This window comes from Phocoena phocoena, chromosome 19 (assembly GCF_963924675.1).
Source record: "Phocoena phocoena chromosome 19, mPhoPho1.1, whole genome shotgun sequence".
In the NCBI taxonomy this organism is placed as follows: Eukaryota; Metazoa; Chordata; class Mammalia; order Artiodactyla; family Phocoenidae; genus Phocoena; species Phocoena phocoena.
This window is the reverse complement of record NC_089237.1, coordinates 47,951,563-47,974,032: the sequence shown is the minus strand read 5'-3', so window position 1 is coordinate 47,974,032 and position 22,470 is coordinate 47,951,563. Positions and strand designations below refer to the sequence as shown.

General features: G+C 37.0%; 1 protein-coding gene across 2 annotated transcripts; it reads left to right on the top strand.

Moving 5' to 3' along the window:
• The first annotated feature begins 2,709 nt into the window (after positions 1-2,709).
• SPATA22 (spermatogenesis associated 22) lies at positions 2,710-20,634 on the top strand. Of its 2 annotated transcripts, XM_065897022.1 has the most exons (9): positions 2,710-2,774; positions 4,141-4,256; positions 5,968-6,096; positions 7,955-8,015; positions 8,155-8,250; positions 12,302-12,644; positions 15,339-15,471; positions 17,386-17,483; positions 20,313-20,634. In XM_065897022.1, the coding sequence occupies exons 2-9, from the start codon at positions 4,214-4,216 to the stop codon at positions 20,502-20,504; spliced, it is 1,095 nt and encodes a 364-aa protein (XP_065753094.1). In that variant the 5' UTR covers positions 2,710-2,774; positions 4,141-4,213; the 3' UTR covers positions 20,505-20,634. The 2 variants fall into 2 exon arrangements, with proteins under 2 accessions (XP_065753094.1, XP_065753095.1); XM_065897023.1 differs by lacking the exon at positions 2,710-2,774 and having other exon boundaries at positions 4,214-4,256; positions 15,342-15,471; positions 20,313-20,504.
• Positions 20,635-22,470: the final 1,836 nt, after the last annotated feature.

The following is a 22,470-nucleotide window of genomic DNA, read 5'->3' as shown; positions in this document are numbered from 1 at the left end:
CAAGCATAAATGTAAACAGATGACAGTCGTATTATTTAGTTACTTTGGTTTTAAGAGCAGTAACTATGGTGAATTATTAACACTCGATTATGTTTTGTTTCTTTTCTGCCAATTTGTGGTTAGTTCTGTCCTTTGCCCTAGTCTCTCTGGAAATGCTGCTTCAGCTATGTACTTGGAGCTGGCACAAATGACTTGCATTTCGAGGCTTGTTTTATGGAATTTTAACAGAACAGTACTCTGAATCACATCTAACATTCATAAATAAAGTCTCCCTTACATGTCAAAATGAATAACTTTTTTGAGAGTTAATGAATTGTAGTAATTCTGTCCTATACTTACCCTGTTTATTGTGTACAGAGTTTGTCTTCTGCGGAAAGCTTTATTAGAAAAAAAGGAGAGCATTTCCTTAGAACTAGAGCAACAGAGGCTTTTCATACTCTTATACCAAGTTAACTTCCGAAAGATTTTTAACTCCCTGTTTCCCAAAGCGCACCCTACAAAAAATACAAATTCTTATTAGTCTAGTTCTTTCCGAGAATTCAGAGAACTCACAGTATACAAAGTGAGACCCTTTCTAGTTGTCACTATCTCACAATTAGGTTGAATATTTAATGTTTTGAAGGACTTAAAAAAAATAAGCCTGACTTCCAGTACTACAAATGTTTTGTAGGGATGTTGGTGCCTGATTTATTAGTAAAATAATATACTTTAAAACAAAGGGAGAATAAATTTTTCATAGTCATGGCTGTCCAATTGATCAATGTCAGAAAATTTGTAGGAAACAAATTCAAGGCAGAGTTGTTACCAAAATAGTATGATTGGGGGATGAGAGAGTTTTCTCTCCAATACGACACATAAAGCGTCTCATACACAGTGTGGTTGTCCAGCAGTCATGTAATCAAACTACTATTACTATTTTAATTTTTTCTTCCCCTGTGGTCCTATAGCTGTCATCCATCCAGAATAACTTTCTAGGTGGAAATAAATAAATGATAATCAGAACAAGATAGTGATAGAACAGATAGGTTTATAAACTGCTAGCAAAGATTCCACTTCTGCAGTCCTTACAGATGTAGCTCAGGATGTTTCTCATAGTGGGTTTAAAGCCTTTTTCTTTCAACGAGAAATCTATTTTGGGGGGTAGACGGGTGTTACATATGTGTGTGTGTACATATGTATGTATCAGGTCAAAATCTGCTTCCTTGAAGTTTTTACTCATTTTTTAAAAAACCTCCTCTCTGGAACCACGAAGACAAGTTTTTTCAGACATTTTATTGTGTGAAGTCTTCTCTTTTCCAAATTAAACGAAGACCTTATTCCTTCAGACTTATTCCTTAGTTTGGCATTAAAGATCTTTTATTATCTGGTCTCAATTTACCTCTAATCCTATCTTCCAACATTCTCTTTTATTTGGCCTAATCTTCAAAGAAACTACTACTAAGTCTCATGGTCCCATAGTCTTAGGACTTCACTAACAACATTCCCTTTATCTCTGGGTCCCTTCGCAACTCTTCCCTTCACCTACCCCAGTCTTCAAATGGTCAGAAGGTAGGGTAACAACAAAAAATGGGCTTTGAACCCAGACAGAAGTAGAATTATTATTCCTGGCCTCCAGTAAGTACCCAATAAAATGGCAGCTACTGTTATTAAATAAGGGCTAAAATTTATTGAGCGTTTACTGTGTGTCAGAATTGTTCATTTTCTCTTTAGGAATCTTCAGGGCAATTAAGTATTATTATTGCTATTTTACTGAGGAAGGAAATGTAGGTTTAGCGGGGGTAACGTGCCGGACATCAAAGGGCCAGAGAGGGGCAGTCCAATGGCCGAGGGCCAGAGCCCAGGTCACTGCACCGTCCCTTTCCTCTCCGGGGTCCTAGGTCCCTAAGGTATGTACTCCTTCCCTTCCCGAGCTTGCACAGCACTGGCCCTGCCTTCCTGACCACGCTTGGCCTGGCGGGACTGTCATCTAAACCCAACCTAGCTCTCCCAGCCTCCTGGCGACTCCAATGCCCCGTCTGCTTGACCTCACTCAGACTCTCAGCCAGACCAAGAAAGGCCCCTCTGGCCTGGCTTTGAGGCCTGTGGTCTTTTTTTTTTTTTTTTTTTTTTTGCGGTACGCGGGCCTCTCACTGTTGTGACTTCTCCCGTTGCGGAGCACAGGCTCCAGACGCGCAGGGTCAGCAGCCATGGCTCACGGGCCCAGCCGCTCCGCGGCATGTGGGATCTTCCCGGATCGGGTCACGAACCTGTGTCCCCTGCATCGACAGGCGGATTCCCAACCACTGCACCACCAGGGAAGCTCGAGGCCTGTGGCCTTTGAGTTATCCTATTCTAGGCACACTCTGGGGTGCCACCAGCATCTCGCAAACTGACGTCTAGACCTAAGAAATGACTTCGGAGTGTGGGAACGGGGTTGGGCGACCAGCTCTTGCCTAACTTCCTGATGAAGCTGGGGCGAAGGTTGGCTGAGCAGGCTTGTCCCTCTCTGGGCAAAACTCCAAAGGGAGTGTACCCAACAATATGAGAACGCAAGGGGGAGGCGCGTTCATGTTTCCGTGCCAGGGAAAAGGGGTGCGTGTCTTTCCCTCTTTGTCCACATTAGTGACGACGACACGGCGCCGAGCCCCCAGATGGTGGCCTCTGCGCCTGCGCCGACGGTGGCGCGCGGCGGGGCCGTGCATGCGCAGAGCACGACTTCCGCGTCTTTTCGGCGGCGGGAAGGCGGCTGGTGGTGGCTGACGCGGTGGCGGTTGACGGAGGCGAGGAACCTGAAGGTTAAAGTTGCGTGTCGTATGACAGGAGGGCCAAGGAGGGAAAGAGTCTGTGTGGGCCCTAGTTACCAAACTGCCGCGATCCCTGGGTCAGGAGAGATCATTGGGAGAGAACATGAGCCCTGACTGGAGCTTGATGTTTTTTCCCTAAGAGGCGCCCAAGTAGGCCCGACGGCCTCCTTCTGAGGCAACGGCCTTTGGGGCAGGGTGTGTGCGTGTGTGCGCATTGAGCAAACTTTCTGCACATCGATGTCACCACCCGCCTTAATGTAATTAGGGTCCAGTGGGAAGCCGGAGTGGGGGGCACCTTAGGGTCCCTGCCCCCAGGGTCAGTGGTCCAGGGGAGGATGTGGCGCTTTTGTTTGCCTGAGTCTCTTGTCGTCCCCCTCTAAGCTCAGGATGTGTGTTGCGTTGGTATTTCTGGGCTGAGAAAAGGTCACATAACCTGTTTTGGTTCCTAGAACGGCATCAAGAATATTTTCTAAAGGGCATACTATATCCAGGTTCAAGACCAATCTGTGGAAACAAAGCAGGGGCAGCCCCTGACCTCATATTTCCCAAGTTTTATTTCTAGAAACGATATTTGGAAATTAATATGTACCTCAGTATGATTTGCATTGTTACTCAGTGGTGTTCATGTCTGTTTGTCTCATGGGGCAGAGAACTTGGGAGCAGGAATGATCTTATTTGGATTTGAATCTTACCTTTTCATGAAATAGGCAAGTATTTATTGAATTAAATTGGGATCAAAATCTAAGAGGCTAAACATGGAAAAAACGACAACAGAAATTCTGTGGTAAAAGAAAAAACAAAAAAATCTTATTTCACTTGTTTAAGTTATAGAAACGGAGTGGAAACTTATCAGTACAATTATTCTGGATATTAAGTGAGGCCTTAGTCTTTGGCATTATGTAATCCAGGGATCTCAAACTAATGGCCAAAGCAGATGATCTGCACAGTGTTTTGAAAGTGAGACACAGAATACGTTCTCACATGGCTAGTTCAATTGTGTATGTTTCCTCCCTGGCCTTGTAAGTATGTTTGCCAATGTCGTAGTCCGTCTCTTTGTAGATCTGGTTCAGAATTATTCTCACTGTGGGTCCTTGATTCTGAAATAAATTATGTAGACTCTGTGAAAATCCACAGATGTTTAGGAAGCAAGATTATAGCCACACTAGTCTTATTTCAAACAGATTTGGAAAAATGGGTTATGCTGTAAATTCTTACTCAGAAAGCAAAAGAGTCTGGCAGAGAGTTTACATGATCAGGTTTGAAACCATAGGTTTAAACCAAAATTTCAGTAATTACTAGGCTGAGAACTTGATTTTGTTGTTGATACAATACAAGGTATAAATTTCTTTCTTTGAAGGTTTAGTCGAACAACTTCATGTTGTAAAGTTGGAGCACTAAAGAAAAAATTATAGACTTTGATATCGAAGGAAATGAAGAGAAACATAAATGAAAATTCAACTCGAAATACAGCAGGTATTGACTGACTTTTATTTTTTAAATTTCTATAGTTTGTATATACTATGTAAACCTTGTATAGTATATAGATGCAACATTTTGGAAGGAACTTTTAAAAAGAATGAACATATAGTCTAGCCTCTTTACTTTTTAGGTCGAAGGAAGTAAAATAACTTACTCAAGACGAAACACTTAGTGGCTTAGGTGGAAGTAAAATCAGACTTTCCTGGATTTACTCTTGTATTCTTTCTACAAATCCCATGTGCTTGAGTTGTTTTGTGCTTTGTAAGCTGAAAATAATGAAATTAATAATATTTTAATTTTTATTTGTGACTATTTAAAATATTTTCAGAAGTGCTTCTGTTTCCCTAATAGCTTCCCCTGCCATTTCTGCTTTCCCAATTTGTTAGTATAAGGACAGAGGGCAAGAATGAAGAGAACCAAAGGAATGATGATAATGCACGCTGAAGATAACAATAGCTGTTATTTATGGGGGGAGTACTGTATTCTGGGCATTTAATTATATGTTAATTTATGTACTCTGAGAGAGTTATTATTGTCATCCCTGTTTTCTAGATGAGAAACAAAGGCACAAAGAGGTTAAATAAGTAATTTATGAAGTGGGAGAGCCAGGATTTGAACCTAGACTCCATTCTTTTAATCACTGTATTATTCTGCCTCTCACTATATGCCATATTGGCACAATGAGTTTAAGGAAATAGCCGTAGTTTGTACTTTAAATTTTAACTGAAACATGCTTTGAAGTTGTAATTCAAATTCAAACAGTCTGAGCCCACATCATTTTCCCAGCCGTTCATCAGACAGTTACCAGAATCTATATGCTCATGTAAGTGTAAGTGTTGATGGACCAACTAGAGTATGGTATAGTGGCAAGATATCTGAACTGAGAGTTAGGAAGTGTGGGCCCTATCTAGGTTCTTTCACTGTGGCCATGTGTAAGCTTTTTCTTTTTCCTCTGAGATCCCTTCTAGTTTTAGTGTTCTGACTTTTGACCTGACTTGAGATCCCAGGTCCCTCAACTGGAGGGTTTGGAGTAGTATTTATTCTCATTTGGATTTATTACTATCACTCTAAGGCATTCTCAAAATGATCCACAGAAAATATGCATTACAGACACCTGGAGTTCTTGTTGAAATTGCAGAGTTTTGGTTTCCAAAGCAAGTCGATTGAAATAAAATCTATGAGGGTGGGGTCTAAAAACTGGCATGTTAAGCATAACCACAGATAAATCTTAGTCAAAGTAGAGTTTGAGAACCATGGCCTTAAAGGGTATGCTACCATAGTCAGAGAGTGGTTAGGGATTTGGAAAGCAAAATGGGTCAAATTTTGGTTCTCCCTTACCTCTATTGTACTTGAAGTGTCCCCTCCAGTTGATATGGTGATAAGCAAGCACAGGAGGGAAGTAAGGAAAACAAAAAGTGGATTTGGAAAGGGTAGGGGGATGAGGGAGGAGATGGGAATTACTGCCAAACAAGAGGAATTAAGGCAGTGTCAACATAGGAGTTTTTAGAGAGACAGGGCTATTCGGGATCTTAAAAAGAGTGTAAAAAAATTCCAAATCTATAGAAATATATCTGTAATAAATATAAAATTAATATATAGAAGCAGACAAATTCAAATCGTGAATTATTATATACTAGTAATTAGTCTATAACTAGATCTGACTATTTGCCTATTATGTACTTATTTATCGGAACATTCAATTTAGGCTGTTTGCCTGTACCACTGTTCAATCAGAAAAAGAGGAATAGACAGCCGTTAACATCCAATCCACTTAAAAATGATCCAGGTATCAGTACTGCTTCTGACAGTTATGATTTCCCTCCTCTACCAACAGGTAAGAAAATAAGGTGAAAATTTTCAGAAAATAAGAAATAGGAAAATAAATAAATAAATAAATAAATAGGATTATAGAAAATTACCATTTCTATTTTATTATAATGGAAATAGAAAGTTTATTGTTTTCTTCTTTCCACTATCCAATTATAGGATTACTTGGTTCTTTCTGAACATTCCAGTATAGTAGTTTGAGTTTCCTTGTCTACGAGAGTGTCTTAGCATTTAAATGGAGTATCTTAAATCTGGAGCCTTTGTTCTAATGAAGTAGTAACCTATATTGTAAAGGTTTTTTTTTCTTTTTCAAAACACGTATAGATATTGTGACTTAAACATTTGGTGATAAAGAATGGAGAAACTCAAGTTCCTTCAGGAATAAGGATAAGTGTGAATGGGAACACGGGAAAAATGGAAGAAAGTAGACCTTAGGAAGGGTAGAAGCCCAGGAATTTCTAGTGCTTGCCCCTAGTCTTTTTTCTCTTCTTACATAATTTTTGCCATTTTTCGTTTATTGGCTTTTCACTCTTTCATCCCATTGGCTTCCTTATAGCTTCGACTGGCGTGTGAACTAAATTGCTCTTGCTTGGTGTTAACGTAACTTTTAGTTCTAGTTCTCAGGGCCCATCATTGGCTGCCCTCTGTTTCTCTTGATTCAAAATCAAGACAGAGAGCCTCTGCTTCAGCTTATATTAAATGAGGTCACTGAAATCCTAATTTATCTTTATGGTTAGCCTCTCATATCTGAAACAATTAGCTGTGGTGGTTTGTGCTGAAAGGTCTTAATGTTTGCTTGCTTTTTACTTCTCTATGGAAGAAGGCATGGACAAGCAGACAGTCTGAAATATACTTGGTACATGCTGGTTATATACATTTACATTTTGGGGGGACACACTTAAAAATCTTTAATAGGATTTTATGCAACTAGAATTTAAAAATCCTTGTGCAACCATAGACCTTAATCTACTTTTACATCTATAGTTATTTTGTTTTCTTCCACATTTGAGGAATTGGAAGTATGAATTTCATATTATTCTCATTTTTATGGATAAAAAATTAAAAATTCACATGGATATGCATAAGTGGTCATCTTCTGCCATTTAAAAAGTTCTCTACTATTTAAAATATTTTTATAAGTAGCATGAATGATAGATGATCTTGAAAAATCACAATTTGAGTTGTTCCATAGGGAAGTGTGCATTCTCCTGAAGTACTGAACATTTCAAACTCTGACCAGGATTACTATCTGTCAGAGATATAACAAGATTCTTATATTGGGCAAGAGATAGGACTAGATCAGTGTTTTTCAAATTTTTTTTCTTGATCCATTAGTAAGTTAGGAAATAACCAACCTTTTAAAAAATAAATAGAAGAGAATAAAATAGAAAAGAATAGAATAGAAAGTGTCAGTATATCATATAGTAAGAATAAGAATTGATAGTAAAATTGTTATATTCTCCCTCAAACACACACGTGCGCGCATACACATGCACACCATGCCTGTATATATTCCAGGTTTCGATGTATTTCTTGCTGTGGGTTGGGATTAAGAAACATTTATTACACTGAATTTATGTTACAGAATACAAGGTGCTATACTAGGATTGACTGTGGAAGAGATACAGATTAAACTATTACCTTGCTTAGAATACAATGGGAAAGAAAGACATCTAAAAAATTAATAAGGCAGCCTATGACAAATTCCACAACAAAGTACTATTGAAGAACATGTCCATATATTCAAGTCCTTTTCTCCTTCAAACTTTCAACTGCTTCCCCCCACATATTAAATAAATATGAAAGAATTATTTCAAAAAATGCTCCCTATCTTACTCTTACCTATATTACTTGTATCTTTTGAGATTGGGCCTGGGAAGCTATGAATCCAGAGCTGCCTCCTTTAACGAAAACAGTGAACACAGGGTATGTGGAAAAATATATACCAGTGAATGTATGTGTCTGTTACAGACTGATGTTATTCATCTATATATATTTTATATTTTTATATTTCTCAATCGGGGAACAAATTATTAATAGTTAATAATACATATTTCCTTGAAAGGCAAATACCACATTCAGTTTCTCATCCCCTGAGAAGTCAAGATTCTGTGTCTAAATCTAATCAATTAAATGCTGAAAGAAGCAAGAGTGGTTGGAGGTGAGTCTACTTAAGATTTTTCTTATTCATTCTTCTCCTTCCCATCTCCTCCTTTAGTCCCTTCCCTTCTCCTCTATCTATTCTTCCTTAAACAGAATTATATTTAGGAAATTTATATACTTAATAACTAACTATAGTGATATTAGCTGTGTTTTATAAAAGAAGAGAACATGCCATATATAACTTTAAAAATAGGTATATTTGGCAGTGATTATATTTCCAAAGAATACTTCATGTTATAATGAAATTTTTGTAAATATTTATCACCATGAATTTATGATTTTGCTGTGGATTATTAATGATCTAGTTGACAATAGTTAAAGAGTCAAGAATAACTGTATCTAAATGTACTACCAACTGTAAAATAGATAGCTAGTAGGAAGCAGGCGCATAGCACATGGATATCAGCTCGGTGCTTTGTGACCACCTAGAGGGGTGGGATAGGGAGGGTGGGAGGGAGATACAAGAGGGAGGAGATATGGGGATATATGTATACGTATAGCTGATTCACTTTGTTATAAAGCAGAAACTAACACACCATTGTAAAGCAATTATATTCCAATAAAGATGTTAAAAAAAAATAAATGAAAAAAAATGTCGGATATATTTAGGAATTGAGAACCAAATAGAATGCTGAGCCTTACCCCAGTAAGATAATCAGCTCCAAGGTAAATAGGATGGAATAAGAAAGACAGAGAATGAAATCATAAGCATATGGTAAGATGATGAGGGTAGGGCTTCCCCTGGTGGCGCAGTGGTTAAGAGTCCGCCTGTCAATGCAGGAGATGCGGGTTCAAGCCCTGGCCCAGGAAGATTCCACATGCCGCGGAGCAACTAAGCCCGTGCGCCACAACTACTGAAGCCCTCACGCCCAGAGCCTGTGCTCCACAAGAGAAGCCATGACAATGAGAGGCCCGCACACCGCAACGAAGAGTAGCCCCCGCTCGCCACAACTAGAGAAAGCCTGCGCACAGCAACGAAGACCCAACGCAGCCAAAAATAAATAAATTTATTAAAAAAAAAATGGTGAGGGTACTTTTGGGTCATTGCCAGAAATATCTAAGTTTAATGTCTAAATAATAAGAAAAAAATGAATAGATAGAGGACATGGATTATTTTTTTAGGTTGGACTTTAGTATTTTTGGGTAAGTGGCAAACTACTGAAAGAAATCATTTTGGAAACAAAGTATTGGAAAACAACCCCAACCCCAGATCATATATCAGTCATTGGTTAGTGCTTTGTTATGTTATTTTAATGATCCTTACAACAACCCTGTGAAGTTAACATCACCTTCACTTTTAGTAGATGAAGATACCATATTTTTTAAAAAGCGGGAAACTTTTAATAAAGTGGTTAATACAACAAAGCAGTATTTTTATTTTTAAGAGTTTAGTATTGTTTTTATTACTCATGCTGGTTTCCTCAGGACCAGTCAGTTCTTTCTTCAGTACCACTGCTTCAAACTAGGCCTATTCAGTGGTTTGAGATGGTCCTCGGAGGCATAGTTCCAGCTGCAAGTGCTAGGAGAAAATGCATTCTGATAGACATTAGAGAATTAGGTAACGGACTGTAATATGGATAGGCAGCCAGTATTGGATATTCCAATTTGAAATAATAAATGATCTGTCAGACAGTTGGAATATAACAACAGAAAATCCAGGAGCAGAAGACATTTGAAAACCCAAGTAGGCAGTTAGTAATCTGCTGAAGATCTTTTAACTGGTTCTATGCTTAGGTTTAGACTCTAGGCTAACATTGCAAGATTTAGCAAATAAAAATATAGGATGCCCAGTAAAATTTGAATTTCAGATAATGGACAAATAATTTTTTAGTATATGTCACATGTAATATTTGGGACATAATTATACTAAAATTTTATTTGTTATTTATTTGAAATTCAAATTTAACTGGGCATCCTGTATTTTACCTGATAACCCTTGTCTAGAATCTCTTGAAACATGGAATTTGCAAGAGCAATGTAGACTCCTATTCTTATAGATATTAAGCTATTAGGTTGTCAAGATAGGTTTAATTTACCAGAATTAGTATACTAGACAATAAGCAAGGTGAACTGATGTTAACATCTTCAAGCTTTCATACTAAAGCTCCTGCAATTAAATAACTGGTCTTAGAGAAATTGGGATTGCACTTGATGGTTAAGAAATCTCAGTTGAGGAGAGGTGAAGACTTTAGAAACTGGAAATTGGGCACAACCTGGCAAATAGGTTTAGATAGATCAATAAATTGGTTTGTATAAATTTATTTATTTATTTTTGGCTGCATTGGGTCTTTGTTGCTGTGCGTGGGCTTTGTCTAGTTGCGGGGAGCGGGGGCTACTCTTGGTTGTGGTGCGTGGGCTTTTCATTGCGGTGGCTTCTCTTGTTGCGGAGCACGGGCTCTAGGCACGAGGACTTCAGTAGTTGTGATGTGTGGACTCAGTAGTTGTGGCTCACGGGCTCTAGAGCGCAGGCTCAGTAGTTGTGGCGCATGGGCTTAGTTGCTCCACGGTGTGTGGGATCTTCCCAGACCAGGGCTTGAATCTGTGTCCCCTGCATTGGCAGGTGGATTCTTAACCACTGCACCACCAGGAAAGCTCAATAAATTGCTTTTAAGGGAAGATAAACTATTTTTTTTCTATAATAGCCTACTGTTCTTATTATAAAAATAATATAATCATTCTAGAAAAAGAGTAAATGGAAGAAAGTTATTCATAGTCACACTGATCCAGAGATAGCTATTAATCAATTAATTAATTTTTAAACAGAAACATCAAGGCATTTCCCCAGGCTAGGAGCACCTCCTGAATGAAAACATTGGAGAAAGTTGCAGATGCATTGTTACCAATAAGGAGTTGTAAAGCTAAAAGAAACTTTCCTAAACTATGAAAATAAAAGTAATTTCCACAGCCATGAGGAATGAGAAAATTATGTTTCTGTTCTCTCTGTTGAAAATAAAATTGTTGCCATATGAAGAGGTGATTAATGTAGGAAAAAATTTTATAGAGGTGTATTAGGCAATTACTTAATGATAAGTTTTTCCTGGATATTGTGATGTTTGTGGTATTTATCAAGTTAAAATAATTTTAAATTATTTGTGGTGATTTCTTTTCTCATTATTTTCATACTGAATTTTGTACCTAATTTACTTACGAAAGCTCCCTAAATTATACAAGCTTCAGGTCCCATGTAATCTGGTCTAGGGAACCTAGACGTTTTCTTGGATTATTTTCCCTAACAAGGTATGGGTTGCATTGTTTGCCCTCTTGTGGTACTTGTGGTATTTTTAGGAAAATTATTCAGGAATAAGCATTTGTGACTTAGACTAGTTTTTCCCTGTGGAACTCTTAACTAGCCTGCTCAGAAATTATACTTTTAATTTTGGCCTCATTAACATCATGTTCTGATGAACTGGTACGGCTCACTTAGGTTAATGTAGCTAGTAAAATGCTGAAACATATTCATAAGTAGAGTTTTTAAGCTACACAGTAAAAGTACAAAATTTCTAATCAAACAGCTATCTACCCTGTCTATATCTGTTTTCCTTGTGATTTAAAATCACTGACGAGCAATAGTTTAACTTTTGAAAATTTTACTTTGTAGAAACTTAAAAAATAAATGTATAAAAAAGGAAGCAGGGAGTTCCCTGGTGGTCCAGTGATTAGGACTCGGGGCTTTCACTGCCGTGGCCCCTGAGGGTTCATAACCACTGTCATATGAAGGCTTGTATAATTTAGAAATATACTCTATGGCCCTGGACTTTGAGTTGGGAGACTAGGATTCTCTGGGTTTTGGATTGTCAGTAACTTGCTATATGACTTTGGGCAAGTTACTTCCTCCTCAAGACTCGGTTTCCTCACCAAGAGAGGTATAATATATTGTAGGGTTGTTGTGATGATGTATTTGGAATTTCTAACTGGTCAGTAATTACAAAGTAGTTTATAAACCACAAATTACCATGTAAATGCAAATTTTCATTAATAATTTTCTTTCACGTAAAAAAAAGTATATTGAAACAAAATGAATACTAATTTAAAAAACAAAACTATTTCAGCTACAGAGACGGCAACAAAAATACCACTTTAAAAACTTGGGATAGAAATGATTTTAAGCCTCAGTGTAAAAGAACAAATCTAATGACAAATAATGGAATACATTCATGTCCAGTGAATTTGGGAGCTCAACAATGGAAACAATTAAGAGTATCTGAATCTACTAACTTATCTCACCAAAAAGAAAGTGAAGTACTCACACAAACACATTCGTCAAAAATATCTGGCTCCACAATGAGAAGTCTAGACAAAAACGGTTCATTACAGGCATTTAAGCCCAATTTTCAACAAAATCAATTTAAGAAAAAAATGTTGGATGGTTTTCCAGAAGAAAACACCCTCAAGGTAAACTTTTAAATATTATTTGCACTTTTGTATTTACATTAAAAAAATGAGATAAGTATTTAGAAAATTACAGAGATAAGAGCATTTGAAATCACTCCCCTGGTATACATTACTTGATTAGCACAAATACCGTTCTGTTGGAGTAGATATATGTTAGTGTCCAAAATATTTTCTTAGAGGTTGTGAATGGCTGCTGCTTTTCAGAGTTGCTTTAGAATTTCCTACCAGGTTCTGAATTTCACTGTTTGCTAATTATTGAGATGATGATAGTTTATCCATTGCTTGCAGCAATTCTTCAAGTTCTTCATATGTCACTCTTTTTTTTTTTTAATAGGGGTCAGCAAACTTTTTCTGTAAAGGGTTAGATAGTAAATATTTTTGGCTTTATGGGCCATATTGTCTCTCTTGCAAGTACTCAACTATACCACTCAACTCTGCTGTTGTACCTTAAAAGCAGCCATAGATAATTCATAAATTAATTGGTGTGGCTGAGTTCCAATGAAAATTTACCCAAAAAACACAGCAGATTAGATTTGGCCTGCAGGCCGTAGTTTGCTGACTTCTGCTCTATAATCTGGTCTTATTTACTTTTACAGCTTCGTATTCCATATTTCACTAATTCTTCAATGCTCCAGCCATTTCAGACCCTTCACAATTCTCTAAACGCACTCTAATATGACTCTGCTTTGGTTTATATTCTTCCCCATACCTGTGCCTCAGCCTTATTTCCTCTCTCCACCTCTCATTCTAGTCATTCTTTGTAAATGTCTATCATATATGTTCTGGCTGTTTGCTATCTTCCCTTGCTCGCCACCTGGTCTAATAGATTCTTTATCCTCAGCCCTTGTCTGTGTTCTGGAAGGCTGAATGGTCCTACATAGTGCATCATTCTGGGATCCATTAGCTGGCTTCTGTTAGGAGTCAGCCAGTGGGAGTGGAAGTCCCAGGCAGGACATCAAAGGGTAGAGAGAGAGGTTGGGTTTTCCCATTCCCCCCTGCTTAAGTGTTGTGTCTCAGGTGGTAGCTGTGTCCCTGCATGATGTAGCCCCTCCGTAAGTCCAGATTTCACAGGCTTGGTAATTTTATTTCCTCCTCTTGTCCTTTCAGCCTAGGAGTGGTAGAAGTTTCTTATTGTTGTTAGTCTTTGAGTGCTTAAGTACCCTCTGTTTATTCTGCCCATACACCTGTAAGCAGTTTTTTCAATAAGCCATCTGGGGTAAATTTTTTTTTCTGGAAATCTGACTAATATTGCATGTTCCACAGTGGTTCTCAACCTTGTTTCCTTGTACACAAGAATGATCTGATAGTCACCTTAGTAACAGTGGCTCATTATGGCAGTAATCCTCAACAGGAAGCATTCATATCTTTGTTAGGTATGGGAAGAGGAGGGAAGGTAATTGTAGTTGGAAAAAAATGTTCCATCAAGTGTTCTTGGATATGCCACTGCCCTCATGAAGGAAGGTGCCCCCTCCCCAAAAATTAGTATCTTAGCACACTGTATTCTTAGTTGATCTTTTAAAATTTTAGTTAATTAGTTCAACTTTTATTTTTGTATGACCTTATGTCATCAGGCTTTCTTTTCCTCCCTCCCTCCCTGCCTTCCTTCCTCTTTCTTTCTTGTAGGCCTGCCTACTTTCTTGGCCTGAGGCATGCCAGTACTGGTCCAACAGGCTGGTGGGCGAGGCCAGGTCCTGGTGCTCTGTGATTGCAATTAACCTCCCATTTGTGGGTTGCCCACCCTGGGCGTATGGGTCTTGACTATACCTTGTATGTTCCCTCCTACCAGTCTTGTTGTGGTTCTTTCTTTATATCTTCAGTTGTAGAATTTCTTATCTGCTAGTCTTCTGGTTTTTCTCATCAATAATTGCTCTGTAAATAGTTGTAATTTCAGTGTGCCCATGGGAGGAGGTGGGTTCAGGGTCTTCCTACTCTGCCATCTTGGCCATTCCACCCTTTTAGTTGATCTTTAAAAATGCCAAACACATTCCCATCTCAAGGCCTTTACACTTGCTGTTCACTCAGTCCTCACTCAACAACCTATTTAAAATAATAATCCCTGTCTCTTTTTATCCTTTTACCCTGTTTATTTTTTTTAATGCATAGGATATAGCAATTCCTGACATTCTATATTTATTTTCTGAATCCCCTATTAGACTGTACAGTCTCTGAAGGTAGATAGATTGTCTGTTTTGTTCAGTACTGTTTCCTCATTAGCTATGTTTGGCACATTGTAGGTGCCAGTAAATACTTTTGGAATGAATGAATGAATGAATGTGTCTGGGTTCCCTCTCAGAGTGTGAGCACATTAGGGAAAGGAATTGTGTTTTACTCACCTGTGTTTATCACAGGATTGGCACATGATGCTTTAAAAATATTCAAAGAATCGACAAATGAATGAGTGAATAAATGCCCATATAAAACAGATAAAAAGAAAAAAAATAATCCTCTTCTTGATTAATTTTCTCCAAGTGCATTATAGTTTCTCCTCCTTTATAAAGTACTAATGATGCCTTTAATTTAGGGGAGTAACTGTACTAAAATTGTCAATAGTTCCTTTTACATATTTTACATAGTCTTTTAACATATTTTACACATGTGCCTATTATAAGGACCTAGAATCTTTACATAGAAAAGTGAATGAGTATGATGAAAAAAATGACAGGTTTTTCTAATGCTATGTTTTCATTTTTTCAGAAGGAAGCATCATTGTATCAGTTAAAGCTTAAGGAGAAAGAGAATTCTTTAAGAATTATATCTGCAGTTATTGAAAGCATGAAGTACTGGTGTGCACATGCACAGAAAACTGTACTTCTTTTTGAAATATTAGGTAGGTATACTACTTCAAAAATACTTCAGTAATACCATGTGGACAATAATTTTGAATGTTAATAGGAATACCTAGGGGATCTTAAAGAAAAATAACATTTCATAAAAGGAGATTATGGTTTATTAGGATTTTCTTCAGTTCCTGTATCTGTCATAGATTTGTGTGACATAAGATGTATTTGATTATTCATGGTAGAAGAATTCTAATTCATAATGTCAAAAATGGAAAGATTCTTAAAAGTAATCTAACCCAACCCTTGAGGTAGGTGAGGAAGTGGGGCAAATAATTAAAATAGACTTGACTAAAAATCATAATGCCAGTTAGCAGCAGAAATGGATCTAGACCCCAAGTCGTCTTCTTCTCAACAGAGTGTTCTTTCTACTATATTACAGTAGTAGTTTTGTATATAAGTTAAATTATAAATCAAATATTCTGAAAGAACATTTGTGAAGAATCCTTTACTGATATGAGTAAACACCCTACAATTAGCCTGTTTTCTAAATTACTATTTAAAAGGGAGGAGAGTTTTGTAAAATGTTTCTGGAATTTAATTTTACTTAGACTGAAGAGATAAACAAGAAGTAGAGATTCAAAACATATTTATTTCCATAGGTTAAATAGAATATTTAATTTAAATTATGAAATATTTCAAACATACAGAAAAATACAGAGAATAAATATCCACCTACCTATTGTTATAGACATCTTTGAAAACCGCTATCCATTTTTCTTCTTCTCTAGAGATAATCACTATGGTATCTTTCCTTTCCATGCTTTTATAATTTTACTCTATACATCTGATTTCATAAATTTATATATATTTATTTACTGTTTTATGTGTTTTAAAATACAGAGTTTACATTTTCATCCAGCATTACGTTTTTGAGATTTAGCCATCTTTCTATCCTGTCAGTGTTGACTTCATCCTGAGGCTCCAATTATGGTCTCTCCAGCAGCTTCTGACTCTTCCCTTACGACATTAAGAAGATTATCAAAATTCTCTATACCACACATTCTTCCTTATACCACAGTCACATTCTTTGATAGTTTCTTCTGGGTGCTCTTTCCCAGAAACTAGCAAATGACCCCTTGCATATCATCATTACTGACTGAGCAACAAGCCCATCACTGCAACCCTGAGCTCTGTAGCTCTGTAGCTGAGGAAGGGGGTACAGTCTCTTATACAGTCTCTTATATCAGTCTCAGGTTACTCCTGGCTCTAGGGGTGGGGACAAATCCCATCCAAATCATATGGCTAAGAATGGCATAGGAGAGATTTCCTAAAGGAAAATCTGGGTATGATTAGGGGAAATGGAGGCTGACCTCAAAGTAACAAATGTTCACTATCAGTACCTAATAGATGGTTATTAAAGGAATGAATAGTGGTCTCACTTGATAGTAATTTCTTGAGATAAACATGAATTATCATTTGAATTTTATAGATGAAACAGATTTGAAAGAGGTTAAACAGTTGTTCGATTTAGTAAGTTGAACTGAGACTCAATTGCATGACTTCTGATTCTAATTCAATGCTTTTTTTTTTCATTAAACCATGATGTTTATTTGTTATACTTGTGTATTTTGTTCACTATAATGTAGTAGACTGGTCTGAGGATTTAACCACTCAATCAAACACATTCAAAGAAAAAAGCTTCAGATGGCCAGCTATTGTCAGTTGTATAAACTTTGTCATATAACCTGATCCTAGGTTGGAGAGGGCCAGAAATTTTGCTTTCCTTAGAATAAAAGTTTCAGAAATATCTCCCTCTTAAGATGTTTTCTTATCAATGTATAAACAAAACTATGAGAGGTTGGTGTGGGAATAGCTATTTAAATATCAACTTCTCTTTGTTAAACTTTATTTGCATTTTACCAACACTGATTTTTTTCCCCCTCTATTTCAATGTTGCTTAGCTGTTCTCGATTCAGCTGTTACACCTGGCCCATATTGTTCAAAGACTTTTCTTCTGAGAGATGGGAAAAATACTCTGCCTTGTGTATTTTATGAAATAGTGAGTATCTGTTTAAGTATTCTTTGCAAAGCCTATGCCAACAAAAACATACAAATGCAGGCTATAATTCAACTGTAGTAGAAATTCTGTTAATGATTTAGTGGTACTTTCAACATTTTGTTTGGTTTTAATTATGATTTTAAAATTATTTATTTGTTCAACTAAAATGGAGGGCTACTATATGCCAGGCGCTGTGCTAGATGCAGGGGATACAAAGTGGAATAAAAGTGGTAAATGGCTCTTTCTCTCAAAGAGTTTATAATCTCAGGTAGAAAGACGGAAACATAAATGTTACACTGTGGTATGATAAATGGTATGACAAGTGGTGTGTGCAGGGTGCTATAGAAGTAGATAGGGAGGATGGGTCAGATAAGGGGAAGATTTTTGAAGAATGTAGTCTTGTCTTAGATATTTAAGGTCTAATGAATTAAGCCAAAGTGTTGGGAGGTGGGGGACGAGGTTGGAGGAACACATTCTAAGGTGAGGGAGCAGCACATGTAAAGACATGAAGCTCAGATAGAGCCTGGATTGTTCAGGAAACTGCAAGTAGTTTATAATTATCGGAGTGTAGAGTTAGTAAGTGATGCGGGTAAGGGTAGTGGTTATGAACGTGGGGGAATGCAGAGAGAGTGGGCTGGGACGTAGGGAAGAGCTTGGTAACAAAGGAGGCTGGAAACGTTATAAGACTTACATACTTTGTGAAATAGTTTGGCATTAATTCTGAAATTGGGCTTAATTCTGAAATCACACTTGGATTCCAATTTGTACTCCACCATTTATTAGCTGTATGACCTCGAGTGAGCTCCTTAAACTTCTTGAGCATCAGTTTTTTAATCTGTAAATTGGGGAGACTAATTCCTACTTTGAAAGGTTGTTTTGGAGATTAGATAATAAAATATATGAATGTATAGCATCTGACACATAGCAGATGATCAAGAAATAGTAGCTGTCATGTTATTAATTTTTATAATATCTTGAAAGATTATTTTTCTCTAGTCTGATAAGTTTTAAAAAAACTTTTATTAAAATATAACATATACAGAAAAATGACAAATCATAACTGTACAATTCTCTGAAGGTATCACAAAGTGAACATTACCAAGGTTAAGAAATAGAAAGAACATTGCTATCACCCTAGCATCCTTGTGCCTCTTCCCATTCACTCCCTCTTGTTTTCTGCCTACAAGTAACCACTACTGTGACTTTTAATATCATAAATTAATTCTGCCTGTTTCTGAACTTTATATAAATAGTATCATGTGGTACGTCTTGTTTTATGTCTGGTTTCTTTCATTCAACACAACGTAAGATTCATCTGTGTTGTGGCATGTAGCTGAAGTTCATTTATTTATATTTCTATGTACAATATTCTTTTGTATGAATATATCACAATTTAGTTTTCTGTTCTACTGTTGGTGGGCATCTTGGTTGTTTCTTGGTTTTTTTTTTATTATGAATAATACTCTGTGAACATTCTTATATATGTCTCTTGTGCACATGCATGCCTTTCTGTTGGGTATATACCTAGAAGTAAAATTCCTGAATTGTAGTGCATTTGTATGTTCTAATACAGTAGTTATTGCCAAAGAGTTTTCCAAAGGGTTGTAACAGTTTACGTACTCACAATCAGCATGGGAGAATTGTAGTTTCTCTGCATTCTTATCAACATTTAGTAGTCGTTGTTTTTTATTTTAGCCATTCTAGTGGGTAAGTTTAGTGCTATCTCATTTCTCTCCAATTCCCTGGTGACTAATGAGGTTCAGCACTTTTGATGTTTACTGGCCATTTAGATATCTTCTTTTGAAAAATCTGTTCAGGCCTCTTCTAATTTTTTTCTGTTGAATTGTTTTTTTTCCTTATTGATTTATAGGAGTTTTTGAAAAAACTATTCTGAGTACAAGTTCTTTCTCTATTACGTACATTGCAAATATCTTCTCATACTCTGTGGTTTGCTTTTTCAGTCTTAGTAGTGGCTTTTGAGGAAAAGAAAATCTTCACTTTAATATGGTCCTTTAGCAATTATCAACATTTTCCTTTATAGTTAGTGCTTTTTATGATTGTTTAGCGAAAGAACTCTCAGAATAATTTTATTCATGACTGAGAGGATTTGGAGCTGGCTGGTCTTTTTCTGGTTTACTCGTCCCATTAGGGCACAACCCTTTTGAGTCTCCCAACCCTAAGCCTGGGGTGGGGGTGGGGTGGTTACCAGAATCTCTTTTCTTTGGGGGACCCTGGAGTCCATTTTTTCTCTAGCCCTATGAGCTGTCAGAAGCTCTGCTAAGTCTCTTACACTCTCAAATTGCCTTGACTGTAATTAGCAGATACCTCAGGGGGTAAAGCATCCCCAAATATCAGGCCCCATTCTGGACTCCTGTCCTCTCCCAGATGGGGTCTCTGTAACTCCTCACTGCCTTTTATCTCTCTGGTGTCTATGAGGATATTTTTAAATAAATATTCTATCCAGGTGTTCTAGTTGTTTTCAGTGGGAAAGTTGGTCTGAACTACCTAGTCTGTCATCTACTGAAAGTAGAACTCTGGAAGTCTAATAGAAGTGAATATTCATGTGCCATTATATTGGGAATTATTCAGTCTTTTAAGAAGCAGCAGCTCACTAGCTTGTAAGAAGCCCTACCAAAGTGAAGGTCTTCTGTGTCAGGGCACCCATGTACGACTAGCTATTATGGTCTTGTTGCAGTGGGGCTCTATATGAGGTAGGGGAATTACAGCATTTTGGAGTGATTATTTAGTTGATCATATTATTAGTTTAAAAAATTGAAATTCAAATGAAGTAATAAATAACTTTATTGATATTTATTTTTTAAAAAACAGGACCGTGAACTTCCAAGACTGATTAGAGGCCGAGTTCATAGGTGTGTTGGAAACTATGACCAGAAAAAGAATATGTTTAAATGTGTTTCTGTCAGACCAGCATCTGTTTCTGAACAAAAAACTTTCCAAGCTTTTGTTAAAATTGTAGATGCTGAAATGAGATATTATACTAATGTAATGAGTGAAATTTAAGTAGTGATGAAGTTTAAATAGTAAAAATTAAGCATTTTTCTGTTCTTGTTTAAATTACTATCTCCGTGGTTTTATGGCTACTGTTCTTCTGTATTTCACTTGTTGAATTAAAATATTTAAATCCTTTTAATGTGGAAAGAATTTTTGAAAAATAATTTTACTGTTATTATAAAAATGGTGCATTTGCTAAAACTAAAAAACCATTTCAGATAAAAATGCTCAATATAATAAGAATAGGCACATACTTATTTAACATGGGATAATAGTACATTTGAGTCAGCCTAAAAGCCAACATCAAGCTTAATGGGGAAATATAGGGACGTTCACACTAAAGTCAGGAACAAGGTCAGGGTGCCCTATACTGGAGCTCCTAGTCCATGCAGTTCATTTAATTACTTCAGATAGTGGGCATATGTTCTGTGCCAAGCACTATTTCATGTGCTTGTTTGTTAACAAAGCAGGTTACAAAGTAACAAAAATCTCTGAATTTATGGTATTTATATTCCGGGACCCATAGAATATATTAGACAAAAGAGAAATATTTGGGGTATAATAATTACTGCTATTGGTAGATGATATAACTGCACATATGGGAAACCTAAGAAAATCAACCAAGAAACTACTGTAAAATGAGATAATTTGGTAAAGGCACTAAAATAGAAAACTATTTTAATATGCAGAAATCATCAGTAGGTGTTATTTATATGACCCAAACCATTAGAGTGTGAAATGGATAAAGATATCATTTAAAAAAATATCTAAGACTAACCAATACTAAGTGATAAATGTGGAAAGTATATGAACAAAACTTTAAAATACATACTAATGAAGGACACAAAAGACTTTGACAAATGGAAAAATAAATCATTTTCTTTGATAGGAAGACAAAGATGTTGATTTTTCTAAAATTAATTTATAACATAATTTCTTTCTCTCTTTCTGTATGTATACAAACCACACACACACACACATTAACCAAATGAATACTAAAGGTTATAGATATCAAAAAATGAGAATAGTCAGGAAAACTCTGAAAAAGAACAATAGAGGATAGTTTTATCAAATATTATAAAGCCTTAAACATATATTATTATTGTTGCATAACCAATTACCCACCAAATTGGTGGCTTTAAATGACAAGCATTTATTATCTCTCACAGTTTCAGTGGGCCAGGATTTCATAAGTGGACTGGCTAGGCAGCTCTGGCTTGGGATCTATTAGGAGGACTCACCTCCAGGGTGGCTGATGCACATGATTGCCAAGTGGGTGCTTTCTGCTGGAAGGAGGATTCAGTGTCTTATATGTGGGCCTTTCCAAAGGGCTGCCTAAGTGTCCTCATGACATGGTAGCTAGCTTCCCCTAGAGCAAGTAATCCAATAGTGAGTTAGCTAGGTGGAGCTATCCTTTATATGACCTAGCCTAGGAAGTCACATAGCATCACCTCCACTACATTCTGTTTGCTGGAAGTGAGTCATTAAGTATGGACCACATTTAGGAGGAGGGAAATTAGGCTCCACCATTTGAAGGAAAGAGTGTCAAAGTAATGGCAGGCATTAAAAAACTAAATACATATTATGAAGGCATATTTAAATATTCATGTAAAATATGGTACTGGTTCATGAATAGACAGGACAATAAAACAATTTAAAGTACAAAACTGGGACTTCCCTGGTGGTCCAGTGGTTAAGACTCCATGCTTCCAATGCAGGGGGCCCGGGTTCTATCCCTGGTCCAGGAAATAGATCTCACGTGCCGCAACTAAGACCCGGTGCAACCAAATAAATAAATAATTAATTAACTTTAAAAAGTACAGGGCTTCCCTGGTGGCGATTGGTTGAGAGTCCGCCTGCCGATGCAGGGGACACGGGTTCGTGCCCCAGTCCGGGAAGATCCCACATGCCGCGGAGCGGCTGGGCCCGTGAGCCATGGCTGCTGAGCCTGCGTGTCTGGAGCCTGTGCCCCACA

What these genes read in the sequence shown, in the direction of transcription:
- SPATA22 (XM_065897022.1), top strand. Translation starts at nt 4,214, where the DNA reads ATGAAGAGAAACATAAATGAAAATTCAACTCGAAATACAGCAG. An exon ending in AGAAGCAAGAGTGGTTGGAG is followed by an intron (nt 8,251 to 12,301) that starts GTGAGTCTACTT and finishes AAACTATTTCAG; the next exon opens with CTACAGAGACGGCAACAAAA. An exon ending in ACTTCTTTTTGAAATATTAG is followed by an intron (nt 15,472 to 17,385) that starts GTAGGTATACTA and finishes AATGTTGCTTAG; the next exon opens with CTGTTCTCGATTCAGCTGTT.